Here is a 13749-nt window from a genome sequence, read left to right as displayed (position 1 = left end):
AGCTGAAAATGTGACGCGTTTATATCAAAATGTTAGATTTAATAATGAATAAACTCTGAATCCGTTACAATGGACTGATTCGGTTCAATGAATCGGTTCATCAGTACTGAATCATGTGTGATGCTAACAGTTAGCGGAGCAGCTAATAGTTTGTTTGTTTACATAAAACTGGAGTTAAAGCTTCTCAAATCCTCACAGTGATGTTTTATTATAAACTCTAGTTTTATTATTAATTAGAATGTGGTTATAATGAAATATAAGGGTTATAATTAAATACATATTTTACTTACAGATGAGGCTCTACAGTACAAACACAGCAGCTTCTTGTTCTTCTTATGATGTTTAATGGCGGTTGGCAGAACAACTTAAGACGCACCAGCGTCACCAACTGGACTGGAGTTGAACAGCAGCTTAGCAGTAAAACATCTCCATTAGCCCTGTATCTCTCAGCTACAGTGTTGGGGGGAACGCGGTACAGTCACGTGATTACTTTTTATCTGTAACGAAGTAATGTAACGCGTTACAGTTACATATTTGTAATGACATTACAGTTACTGAACGAACCGATTCTATTGAACGACTCTTTAAAATGAACTAAAGGAACCGAGTCGCTCCTCTAGTATAAGAACAAATAATTAAGGAATAAACTCGTTTAATGATGTTAAATCTGATTGGTTCATGGCGTGTATGTTTTAAAGCAGAAACAAACACAAACACATCTCTGTACAAGAGAGGATTTTTCTGAAACTAAATAAATAAAGTAAATAAATGGAATTTGTTTGTAGATGTGATTCCAGTATACAGTATTTGTTTGGGTTTAGAATGTAACATGAAAGTAAAGTAATGAGGAACGAGATTACATTTTCCAGGATGTAATGAGTAAAGTAATCCCATTAAAATTTTAGTTAAGTAATAAGTAATGAGTAATGGATTACTGTTTTGAGTAACTACCCCAACACTGCTCAGGTCGCTTTAGGATTCTTCACACGCTGAACGTTTATTTTATTAGTGAGAGTTTAGTCATTATTTCACGTAGCGTTTACTTTAAGTTTTGGTTCGTAGCTGTTTTAGTAACGCCGAGTGTATCGCAGGCACAAATGAAACGAATGAAATAGAATGAACGACGGGTTCTTATGCGTTAAGTCCCGCCTCCGCTCCCGGATCACCCGCGAGGATTGGCTGATGGAACCTACGACGCTGGGGTGCTGCAATCCCATTCGCTGAAGTCCGCCAAGCCTCCGAGCGGAACAGCGATCCATTGGTGGATCCTATTTAGAGAGTGACTCAATAACACACAGCATAATAATAATAATAATAATGATAATAATAATAATGATAATAATAACGATAATGGTAATGATAATAATATTAATAATAACAATAATAATTATAATAATAAAAATAATAATAATAATAATAATTATGAGCTGTCCTGGCACTTAAACATTTTTTTATAATGTATTTGTAAATAAAGAATGTAAAGAAGCACTAAACACTAAAGATCTGTGCTTAAAACGTTTTTTTGAGCTTAACTTATGCTGAAAATGCATTTTGTAATTATACTATAATAAATTAAAAGGAATTTACAAAATCACTAAAACACTACAGAACTGTGCTTCACAGCGCCTTTTTGAGCTCGTCTCTATCAACAAATTATTAGAAATGTACAAAAAAAAAAAAAAAACACTACACAACCGTGCACATTATGTGTGTTTGTCTTTGAACATTTAAAAGTGCACTTATATTACCATTTAATTAAAAATCCTTTATATTAACTGCCGGGTGACCACAACCTCTACGTTTTTATGTACAAACTCAATTAAAAAAAAAAAAAAACTTGGACGATAGGAAGCAGAAATACAATAAAACCAGAAAGCAGCTATTTAAGTATACACAAATTCACAATATTGAATAAGACAATATTGAATACCATTTGAACTTGTACCTGTACCTCAGACTATGTGTTTGTGCCATATCTGGAATACTTCAGAAAACCCTTGTCAGTAAACACAGTTCACCTCCAATCAACTGGAACTTTATCAAACTTGCCTGGACAAGGATCCAAGATTGTTTTGCCCTCACACACAATGCAGTCCATCACTGTTGGAGGGTTACAAAGAAATGCATCATTTTAATGGACTTTGCTAGATCTACCTGACTGTATGCTGGGAGTTTTTCCTAAACAAATTAATTCACTACAATAAAGTTTATTGGCAGTTGTAGCCTAGTGGATAAGTTACTGGTCCAGTAATCAGAAAGTTGCCGGTTCAAGCCTCATCACTGCCAGGTTGCCACTGTTGGGCCCTTTTATCCACACACACCCACCTTCACTCCAAACCTCCTGTTACACACTGACCCAGCAGCTTTTTCTTCATCAAAGCAACACAGTGAGACAAAGATCAGCTCATATTTTTATTCTTACTACAGTAAAACACTCACCGTCCTGCTCGTACGACAGGAAATTATACTGTAAAAACTACAAAAAAATAAAAAAATTAACTTTTAAACTTGTGTTTTACAGCTCAGGAGAAATTAGGTGAGAATCAGCTTTTCCAGGAGTCTAAAACACTTAATGTGGCTTAATGTACTAAACAGCCTAGAAACATCAAACGTCTCTCAGTTATTACTGCTCATAAGCGCTCGCTACTGCTGTTGTAATTATTATTATTATTTATTTATTTATTTATTTTAACCCTTTTTCTCCCCTTTTAGCGCATCCAATTGTTCAATTAGCATCATGCTTCCTCTCTGTCTATGCCGAACCCTGCCCTGACAGAGGTGATTGAAGCTAACCCGTATCCCCTCCGTAACACGAGCAGCAGCCAGATGCATCTTTGCCACCCACACATTGATGAGTTTGACGCCACCTAGCGTTGCATACGGAGAGACACACCCTAAGAGCACCCTCTCCCATCCCTGTGCAAGCGCCTGCAATCAGCCGGCAGAGAACGTAATCGCATTCTGACAGAGAGAGACCCACATCCGGTTCTTTGTCCCACCCCCCACATGAGCAACTGGCCAATCGTTGCTCATATAGCCACTCAGCTTCAAACCGGCAAAGCAAAGCTGGATTCGATACCAGGTATCTGAATCCAGCCCTGGTTGCAGCGCGTCTCTTTTACTGCTGCGCCACCTGAGCGGCGGTCATTATTTTTATAATAAGTTTTTTCTTTTAATAGACTCACATATTCTAAAATCACTCAAACGGTTTAATGTTACACTTTCATGTACATTTTACATTTAATTTGTTAAATCGGACAGTTTCACTTTTGATCCTGAATGAAGATAAAACCCCGGGTAGAGGAGCTGAGTGAACGTGGTCTGAACTCTGTGGAGGAGCTTCATTGTATCAGAGATGCTGTAGAAGGACAGAGCCCAGGAAAAAATGTACTGTGAAATTTCATAGTAAAACTGTGAATTATTTTACAGTTCTACTATGAATTGATGGTAATTTGGCCACTTCATGGTTCTACTGTGAACTTTCATAGTAATCTAGTTGACAGCTCCACTATGAACTTTTACAGTAAAACACTGAATTATTTCACAGTTCTACTATAAAAAAGTTACATAGTAAAACTGTAAACCTGATTAATTATTTTACTGTGAAGTTTAACAGTTCCACTGTAAACTTGGTAAACAGTTTTACTCTGAACTTCACAGTTTACTTTGATTGTAATTACTGTACTTTGACATTATACAATACAATACAATGTATAGATCTCACAACTCCATTTATGAAGCAATGGTATAATTTCAAACACAGGCACAAAAACAACTGGTAAAGATTCCTTCTAAATGGTAAACTGATAACACATGTACCAACTTGGCATTCTATATTGTAATGTTAAATGTAATATAACAATAGTAATATAGAAAATAATAGTAATAAATTGTATTTGTTATATAATAAAATAATTATATTACACTTAATAATTAATTTTACGATGGTAATTATACAATAATATATTTTTATTATACAGTAATATATACAATTATATAACTGAATAATGTATTGTGGTATAAATCTATATATAAACTCTATACATACATAATGAAAAATCTAATTCATAATCATTCACTATGCATTTAATTATGGCAGTATTGGGTGCTTGGATGTGTCCTATTTCTTTGTGTGTGTGTGGGGCGTGAATTGTGACATGAATTACACCTCTTGTTTTCCTAGCTGGTCCACATTGTTGAATGTGCTGGTGAAGTTACACTTTCTGGACCTTTTTAATGGGGAAAATCTGTTCGACCACCTTTAAAAATGCAAAAATAAATAAAATAAATAATCAAACATTTGCCGCCATCACCTCTAAGCTACAGGGGCCCTAATATATTTGATCAGCAATGCATTACATCTGATGTATCATAAAGCATATACTTGGTGAGCGTATCAATATATAAATGCAGACATATGTTTATACATGTTCAAAAGATTGATTGATCTTAAGCAGAAATTAAAGTGACAGACAAAGTACCGTGTATTATATTTTTTATATATAATCTGTTGTTTGAGTGCTCAATATATGACGAGATATAAGAACTTTGTGATCTCACCATTAATTCTTATGGTGCAAAAAATATTTATTGCTGAAAAACATGACTTACCTTCATCTGCACTAATGCACTGACGCAGACAGATCTTCTCTCTTTTTAATTTCATTATTTTAGTAGCCCAGACTGCCTTAAGATGGATCGGCATGGCCCATCTGATTCACTAGTTACTAGAAAAAGAATCAAACAATTAATCAGCAGCTATGCAATCAGTACACAGTTTAGCATTTACCCCGTAGTAACACACCCAACAGAAGCTAAAAACAGTCAGGGCTTTAAGCATATATAGATGGGCAGGCGGGCACAAAGGTAGCTGAATGGATGGATGAATAGATATTGTCAGCACCAAAACTGTAAAGAAGTGAGTTGTTTTACATGTTTTTACACAAATATATTTTAAACACAATCTATTTTTTTAAAATCAACTAGCACTTACTTTAAGTTTCCCAGATCCAGGCAATGTTCTCTCTTACAGCATAGTCCTAGAATGAAATGATTTAGAATATGTAGTTATCTGAGTTATCTACAAAAACAGTAACATTCTGTGGATGTGGTTGTAAAGCAATGTACTGAAACGTGCTGCTACTATCATGAACTAGAATATGAAAAACCCATCCTGATGTGCTGATGTAAATGTAGGCAGATACTGTTATCTACAATATCCGGGTCTTCTCTGTTGGACACTGAGACTCTATCAACCTCAGCAGCCCTCCTTGACATGTGGTCATTTTCCTGGAATAAAAATACTGTTTTTAATTTCATATTTAAAATCTGTAGTTAACAGAATGCTACAATAGCTTAAACACAGTGGCACAAATGCAGGGTTTTCCCTGGGTTGTTGGTGGGCTTACGTGGTGTGGTCACTGGGCTTGGGCTTAGGTGGTGCCCAAGTTTTATAGGGAGTAGGGAAAGAGTAGGAAAACCTGAAATGTGTGTTAATAGACATTTCCTGAATAAATCATATAAACTTTGATCAACTGCCCCAGTTTCACAGCAATAATTTAAAGCACACATATCACCCATCATTCCAAAGAAAATGCTGAACCTCCACTATTTTAGGAGCAACTTGCAGGTTAACGTTCACTTTTAATTAAGACGTGTATAAATAAGACATAAAAGGTGAATTGTCTTGTAGGAAATATTAAAAGCATTTATATTATCTGTACACTTAGAATTATAAAAAGTGATAGGTTTATTATAGTGCAGTTCAGCACTGTAACAACACTATAAACTAAGTAATTGTACCAGTCTTAACGCGTTACAAGTATTACTACACATTTAAAAAGAGCACAATCAACTACCGTCAGATAACAGACTGTTAATGCTAATGGTTTAGCTAACGTCCCAAGTAACTCATTTGAAGACATAGAATCCTGAGACCTGTGTTATTTTCGGCTTTCTAAAATGGCCATTTATTTTTAATAACATTTCAGGCATAGTAAATATATTATTGTGTATTATTATAAACTGTTTAAGTTAATGACTTACCATCGAACTTCAGGGTTTAGCGCGCGCCGCTTCACCAACGTCTTTTTATCCATTTCTCACTTTCCAGATAAACAGTTTAGCCGTTGACGAGATTCTCCGTCGTCAGATTCTTGTCCTTTAATAAATTCTGACTCAATAACACATGTGGCAGGAACTTTATCTTTAAGCAGATACACAGCGCGGACTTTAACAGACTCGTTTTTGAGAATTAAATCACTGAAACTGAGACTAAATTTGTATTTCCGCGGTTCACCTGACGCGAAGCTCGAGACGCTTGGTTGAAATAACGGTCTCAAATCAAGTGCGCATGTGCGCATGCCCAGATGTCCAGACTGACATGATGTCTGACATGATGTGTGTAGAAGAGAGGTTTGTGCAGAACAGGCAGAATAAAAGGTTATAAAGTCATCTGTCTGATGTAATATTGATGTAATGTAATATTTGTCCTGTCTGCATGAGGTTATTTGTATTTTTGTAATATTATAAATATGTAAATCTGTGCTGTATTCTTTTTTTTATTGGAATATTGTTTATCATCTAATTTTTTAGATGTAAATAATGTCTTTTTGACATGTTTTTCATGTCATGTAATTAATTTACCCCCACACACATACATTTACACCCTTCATTCACATACCTACTTTAAATAATACATAAATATTATATACATTATTATTGTCTTGATATTGTATATTGTCATTTACCTATATGACCATAGTTAAACTGTAAATTACTGTAAACATCAAACATTAGAAGAGGTGACTATGAACTATTCCTAGTTGAACTTTAAACTGTAAGTTGACTGAATTTCACAATTCAACAATATCATGTTTACAGTTGAACTGTAAACTTCACAGTCAATATTATTAAACAACGGAAGAGGTGGCCATGAACTTCATGGTAACATGAAAGTTCACAGTTGTACTCATGGTCAAACTGTAAAAATGACAGTAGAACTATGAACTATAATGGTTCAACTGTAAACTTAACAGTTAAACTGTAAACTTCACAGTCAATATTATTAATCACCGGAAGAGGTGGCCATGAACTTCATGGTAACATGAGAAATCACAGTTGTACTCATGGTCAAACTGTAAAAATGACAGTAGAACTATGAACTATAATGGTTCAACTGTAAACTTAACAGTTAAACTGTAAACTTCACAGTCAATATTATTAAACACTGAGAAGGTTACCATGAACTTCATGGTAACATGAGAGTTCACAGTTGTACTCATGGTCAAACTGTAAAAATGACAGTAGAACTATGAACTTTTATGGTTTAACTGTAAACTTAACAGTTTTACTGTAAAACTTCACAGTACATTTTTTCCTGGGCTAAACTTAACTCGGTGCAGTTTAACAGTGGAATAGTTATTTTGATACCTGGGTGGCAATGTTTGACTAAAATTACTTTTATTTACTGACTGAAAACTTCTAAATTAGCTCAGAATTATATAAATCACGTAAATTTAAAAAATCTGAGATGTAAAAGTAAAGTCTGAAGTTGTGTGTGTGTGTGTATTTTTCTTTTTGGCTTTATTTACTCAGCAAATGGTGAATCAATGACAATGATTTGCCTTTTGGTGTTACAATTTGGCATAGAACAGTCACATGTGGAACACTATTCTCTACTCATCATTGATAAGAGTGTTTTTACCTAAATAAAACCAGGTTCCACCGAGATTTGTGCTCGGATCACTGGATTCAAAGTCCAGAGTGCTAACCATTACACCATGGAACCACACAGTGAGGTTTTACTTAAGCCCAAAAGTTAATAATTAGTCATTTAAGAGCAAGTTGGCTGTTTGATGGCGCTGTAAACAATGATTTGCGATTATATTTTGGGATGGAGCGGCACTTGACACTGACAGCCCTTTATGGAGCTGCCACACAGAAACGATGGAGAGCTTTACTGTTGTTGAGCAGAACAGATCGTGTGAGATGACTGAGGTTCATGTATTTTTCTTTTAAGAATAAATAAAAGCTGATGCTGTAACCTCATACTTTCCTAATACTTTTATTCTACACGGTCTACATTTATTTTAGTCTTCTGCCATGTGCAGTGCAAGAATTCACTAAATTACACAGCAGTTCTCTTTTTTTTTATTTATTTATTTATTTTTGCCATTGACAAAATTGATTGTAAGCATTTATAAAGGTCATGCCACGTTCATTAGGTAAAATGAAGCCAGAATTAAAGATGGCAGAAGAACAGGGTGAATTCTTACTTTCAGTGATTAAATTACTCAGGTTAGAAAGTCCTGATACGCAGCACATGCTCACCTGACTCTCAGCCATGCTAGCTTTAATCGTTAACCGCAACCTTGGTGTTATTAGCACCACGCTCTAACCAACTGAGCTAACCAGCCAGTTCATCTGTTCTCTTTAGATCTTTGTACATAATTCTACACTAACTCCATTCAACCAGCTGCATGGCAGCACAAAAACCATTTGTAACCCGTAATTAGTTTCATGTTATTTTAATGATCTGAGATCTCAGTCCTACTTCAGACATCACTGTCTAGTCATTTCTTATGTTCAGACTTTCTTAATACACATCTAAGAGGTTTTGTGGGTTCTTGTATGTTTGTCCTATGAAAACTACACTATATTGCCAAAAATATTCGCTCGTCTGCCTTCACACGCATATGAACTTGAGTGAGGTCCCATTTAATTTAATATAATGTCGGCCCATCCTTTGCAGCTATAACAGCTTCAACTCTTCTGGGAAGGTTTAGGAGTGTGTTTATGGGAATTTTTGACCATTCTTCCAGAAGCGCATTTGTGAGGTCAGACACTGATGTTGGATGAGAAGACATGGCTCGCAGTCTCCACTCTAATTCATCCAAAAGGTGTTTTATTGGGTTGAGATCAGGACTGTGCAGGCCAGTCAAGTTCTTCCACACCAAACTCACTCATCCACATCTTTATGGATCTCGCTTTGTGCACTGGTGCGCAGTCATGTTGGAACAGGAAGGGGCCATCCCCAAACTGTTCCCACAAAGTTGAGAGCATGAAATTGTCCAAAATCTCTTGGAATGCTGAAGAATTAAGAGTTTCTTTCACTGGAACTAAGGGGCCGAGCCCGACTCCTGAAACGTGACTTACTTTTAATGGGAAACCTGAGCCTGGGATGATGCACACAATCGCCCTTTTCTGGCAGGGATGGATGAGAGGCAGACATGGAACTCCTGGTCCAGAGCCCTCAGTCGCTCCCTGTACTTGTTCTTGATATAAGTTAGGCTTGAAAAGCTCAGTTCACGCCATGAACGAATCAGATTTAACATAATTAAACAAGTTTATAGTTTATTTCTCAATTATTTGTCATTATACTAAGAGCACTGCTTCTTTTCTGCATGTTCTCTCTGTAGCTCGGTTATGGCTCTCTCAACTCAAAAAAAGCTTTATTGGCATGACAAATAAGGACATTCGTATTGCCAAAGCAAGTTACAGAGAAATAATAAAAATAACAATAAAAAAGAACAAATATATACAAAACAGTTACACGTGCAAAAAAATATAAAATACAATAATAAAATAGAATAAAATATTTAAAAAACAGTGCAAAATAATAACAATAAAAATTATAATATTTACAGTAATGAGGTAGTAATAACGATCAGTTTGTGTGTGTGTCTCTCTCTCTCTCTCTCTGTGTGTGTCTCGCTCGCTCTCTGCTCTCTGTTTTCGAATTTGAATTTGGACAATAAACAGCACTTATTATGACTGATTAATTCCCTGTACTGATGCGAAGCAGACTGGGTGGATTACAGCCGCTAAGAACTGCGCAGAAATAAATATATATATATAGCGGCTCCCAGAGGCGCGACTCGGTTCCTTTTGTTCATTTTAAAGAGCCGTTCAATAGAATCGGATCGTTCGAGAACGACCCATCACTATCAGAATATTTTTGACGGCACCCCTGACAAAGCCAGACGGCACCCCGGTTGAGAAAGGCTGCTTTAGACCATGCACTTGGTGATGTAAGGCTTGGATGCAGCTGCTCGGCCATGGAAACCCATTCCATGAAGCTCTACACTCTGTTCTTGAGGTAATCTGAAGGCCACATGAAGTTTGGAGGTCTGTACCGATCGACTCTGAAGAAAGTTGGCGACCTCTGTGCACTATGTGCCTCAGCATCCGCTGACCCCGCTCTGTCATTTTACATGGTACTTTGTTTCCAATCGCTTCCACTTTGTTATAATACCACTGACAGTCGACTGTGGAATATTTAGTAGTGAGGAAATTTCACGACTGGACTTGTTGCACAGGTGGCATCATGGTACCACGCTGGAATTCACTGAGCTCCTGAGAGCGACCCATTCTTTCACATATGTTTGTAGAAGCAGTCTGCATGCCGAGGTGCTTGGTTTTATACACATGTGGCCATGGAAGTAATTGGAACACCTGAATTCAATGATTTGGATGGGTGAGTGAATACTTTTGGTAATATAGTGTATTTTGCATTTTGTTCCTGGACCTCATGTATTTTAAAAAGGTTATTAATAGTGTACTCTCTCTTTTAGGAGACATGAGTTCATTAAGTTTTAGCGATCTCAGGCTGCTATGAGTAACTGACAGTAGGTCTGTATCTTCACTGCTGAGTTCAATGTTCTGGAACATGTCGGGAAACGTTGTGCCGCCTTTGACATCATATTACTGACATCATACACAAAACAATGAAAAAATAATCAGCTATTGTGAACATGAACATTCATGCACCTTCATATATTCAGTGAGTTTATTTATTTTACATTTAATTTTATAAGATTTTGTTGATCCTGGTCATCCATGTTCTACACTTCTCATACAGCTGTGTGGATCAACAAGGGCGGCACCTCAGTGGAGTTCCTCTAACCAGTCACACACAGATATCCAAAATGCATCATTCTGGTAAAAGAAGAGAGAGAGAGAGGATGGGTTAGAGAGAAACATCTGCAACAATCACTGAAATGTGAAATTGAGATGTAACGTGTCCTGATTGGATGGCGCCACCATCGTCCCTCCTTGATGCGACAACAACGTCTCCTGTTAAATAAAACAAGAAGAGGTGTAAGAACATTCCAGAAGCTGTAGTGTTTGGACAGATGAGCATGTAGAGCAGCGTTTATCAGGTAAAATACACTGATTGTGGAAATGTTACCTGGATTTCTTACACATCCGCTCAGCTACACACTGGACTACTGCGCTGCTTCCTTCTCAAGAGCAAAAGATACGTAGCTGTGGTCTGATCAAACTTCCACTACATACACACATACACACATTAATAAATATTAATAAATATGTGTCTACATTTTAGCATCTGTGTTAATGCAGATACAAGTACTGAAATGTACCTCAGACACCAGCTGCTTGGTGCTTTGGTTGGACTGTCTGAACATCACAGCCATGTCGGTGATGCTCTCCTCATCTAGATGATCCAGCTGAGACACAAACACACACACAGACACAAATATATGAGTATGTGAGATAATAAAGATACAACCTTCTGTACGGTGGATCTCCATCATGTCACTGTACTACGTCTAGGGTGGATGTTGTACCGGGCATGTGCTGTGCCATTCCACAGGGCTGCTGTACCCCTTCATTACCCACTCGTGATCCAGCAGATGCTCCACCTTTATACGCCGCTCTGGATCCACCTACAGGACAAGATACAAGAACTTCAGGTGATGAAGCCCACAGAGAAACACACACCCGCTTTGCTCACATTAAACACACACCTGCAGCATTTCCTTAATCAGCAGTACAGAACCAGGAGACAGCCAGTCAGGAGTGTCAAAATGTGCTTTCTGAGGAAACACAGAGCAAAACAATCACATCTGATCAAAGAACATCACCACAAGCTGTTACTGTTACTTTTACTGTATGTTTAACATGCTGCTGATCATTAAATAATGGATTCTGTTTCATAATCGTAACAAGACGTGTATGCCAATGGTGTTTCATTGTCGTTCCAAGACTTACAGTGATTTGTTCATGGAGCTCCACAAAGTTGTCACCATCGAACGGGAGGTAGCCACACAGCATCACATATAGGACAACACCCAAGCTCCAAACATCTGCCTAAAACACACACACATATTCATTGTCTTTTTTAACCATGCTTTATCCTGGTCAGTACCCTCATCCAGACCTCATAGAATAACTCATGAATGGGGCTACAGAGGGGACTGAACACCTTGGATTTGGAGACTTTTCAATTGAAGTTCATCAGGAATAACCTGGGGACACACCCCACACACACCTACCTCTGCACCATGATAGGGTTGCGCATCAATGATTTCTGGTGCCAAGTAGGGAGGGGTTCCACAGCCCTCAATCAGAGCAGTACCCAATCCACCCTACAACAAAACAGATTTCTATCAACCGAAGGTCCAACTGTTGACTCACATCTGCAACACAGCACACAAACTGAACCAGCATGGCTCTGTGACGTCCTGTTCATCTAACTGATCACTGAAACTAATTGTGGACACCATGTGTGCAAGGCTTTATTAAAGCATGATGGATGGGGGTAAGCACACCACCTTACTAGACTCTCTGAATGGCACGCTTGATTTAAGTATACACTACAGTCTTAGGAGAGACACGAACCTCTGGTTTGGCACAGAGACCAAAGTCGATGAGCTTGATGTTGTTCTTCTCATCCAGCATCATGTTTTCCTGAGAGTCAAAATAAAACACGTCATGTCCAAGCACTAACAAAGAAAAAACACAAAGTATAAGTGGAAACTCTTTGGCTGACGCACTGGCTTAAGGTCACGGTGGGCGTATCCCTGGCTGTGGACGTAGGCCAGCGCCGAGACGATCTGACGGAAGATCCTGCGCGTCTCCTCCTCCGACAACCTGTCGTTATTATCGATGTGGTCGAACAGATCTCCACCTGGACAAAACTGGAGGAGAGAGCGAGTCAAGTGAGCAGCAAATCATCGTAAATCCAGAGATTTAATCAAATCTGGTAGTTTCCAACCACTGATGGTACCTCAAGCACCATGTAGATCTGGTCAGCAGTCTCCACGACTTGGTACAAGCGGCACACGTGCTGATGATTGAGGTTCTTCAGGGCTTCAATCTCTATCCTCAAATCGGACAACTCATCCTGCAATGGGGATGAAACCGGAACAGTTTTATGATGTTTCAGATCAGAATTAGGAGAACCAAACGTTTGGAAACTGAGACACGTCCGTCTTTAACAGACGGTTTTGCTGAAACTAACCCCGAGCTCTTTCTTCTCCAGGATCTTGATGGCCACTGGCTCTTCAGTCCGAATGTGCCTGCCGAGCTTGACCATTGCATAACCACCTGAAGAACAATTAAATAAAAAAATATATATTAAGTCAGGTTTTAAAAGATGCACATCTGTGTTACACAAAGGCAGAGAGATGACTGAAAGTGGTACCAGTTACCTGATCCAATGATTTCGTGAACCTCATAGCACTTGTGCAGCTCGGAGCTGTCCTCAACCACACGTGATGTTCCCTCTGAGATGTCGTCCATCTCGGGTACAGCGCATGGTACCTCAACCTGCTGCCCACAAGAGACATGTTATTATTATTACTGATTTGGCCTCTTCTTGGCCTGTTGTTTAGCCTCTTCAGAAGGTCGTCACAGGTATCTGGAGCCAAAGGAGGAACCAGGGGAGGATCCGTAGAGCCAACATGACCATTGAGGAGGTCCCACAGATGCTCAATTGGGTTC

General features: G+C 38.1%; 1 protein-coding gene, 1 long non-coding RNA gene and 1 other non-coding gene across 4 annotated transcripts; all 3 read right to left on the bottom strand.

Annotated features, from left to right (window-relative positions):
• Positions 1 to 3951: 3951 nt before the first annotated feature.
• Positions 3952 to 6332, bottom strand: LOC134325945 (uncharacterized). 2 transcript variants are annotated; one of them, XR_010014420.1, is made up of 5 exons: positions 6046 to 6332; positions 5128 to 5289; positions 4994 to 5039; positions 4612 to 4727; positions 3952 to 4259 (listed from the first exon to the last, which is right to left on the bottom strand). It is a non-coding gene; the product is annotated as an uncharacterized LOC134325945 (long non-coding RNA). The 2 variants fall into 2 exon arrangements; XR_010014419.1 differs by having other exon boundaries at positions 4994 to 5289; positions 6046 to 6331.
• A 1385-nt stretch (positions 6333 to 7717) lies between these two features.
• trnaq-uug (transfer RNA glutamine (anticodon UUG)) lies at positions 7718 to 7789 on the bottom strand. Its single transcript has one exon. It is a non-coding gene; the product is annotated as a tRNA-Gln (tRNA).
• Positions 7790 to 10772: 2983 nt separating this feature from the next.
• Positions 10773 to 13601, bottom strand: LOC134325931 (maternal embryonic leucine zipper kinase-like). The gene is made up of 12 exons (XM_063008134.1): positions 13458 to 13601; positions 13268 to 13353; positions 13034 to 13150; positions 12801 to 12944; positions 12646 to 12714; positions 12300 to 12392; positions 12016 to 12114; positions 11772 to 11840; positions 11592 to 11690; positions 11385 to 11471; positions 11192 to 11290; positions 10773 to 11076 (listed from the first exon to the last, which is right to left on the bottom strand). Exons 1-11 carry the CDS (start codon positions 13546 to 13548, stop codon positions 11213 to 11215), a joined length of 1032 nt encoding a protein of 343 aa, XP_062864204.1. The 5' UTR covers positions 13549 to 13601; the 3' UTR covers positions 10773 to 11076; positions 11192 to 11212.
• Between the last annotated feature and the right edge of the window lie 148 nt (positions 13602 to 13749).

Source organism: Trichomycterus rosablanca, chromosome 14 (genome assembly GCF_030014385.1).
Source record: "Trichomycterus rosablanca isolate fTriRos1 chromosome 14, fTriRos1.hap1, whole genome shotgun sequence".
Classification (NCBI taxonomy): domain Eukaryota; kingdom Metazoa; phylum Chordata; class Actinopteri; order Siluriformes; family Trichomycteridae; genus Trichomycterus; species Trichomycterus rosablanca.
Note: the sequence above shows the minus strand (reverse complement) of the source record. Positions and strands in the feature narration are given on the sequence as shown.

Coding starts and splice junctions, on each gene's coding strand:
- LOC134325931 (XM_063008134.1), bottom strand. CDS start 13,548: ATGGACGACATCTCAGAGGGAACATCACGTGTGGTTGAGGACAGCTCC. Junction 11,841..12,015: donor AGCTCCATGAACAAATCACT/GTAAGTCTTGGA, acceptor GTGTTTCCTCAG/AAAGCACATTTTGACACTCC. Junction 11,472..11,591: donor AATGGCACAGCACATGCCCG/GTACAACATCCA, acceptor TTTGTGTCTCAG/CTGGATCATCTAGATGAGGA.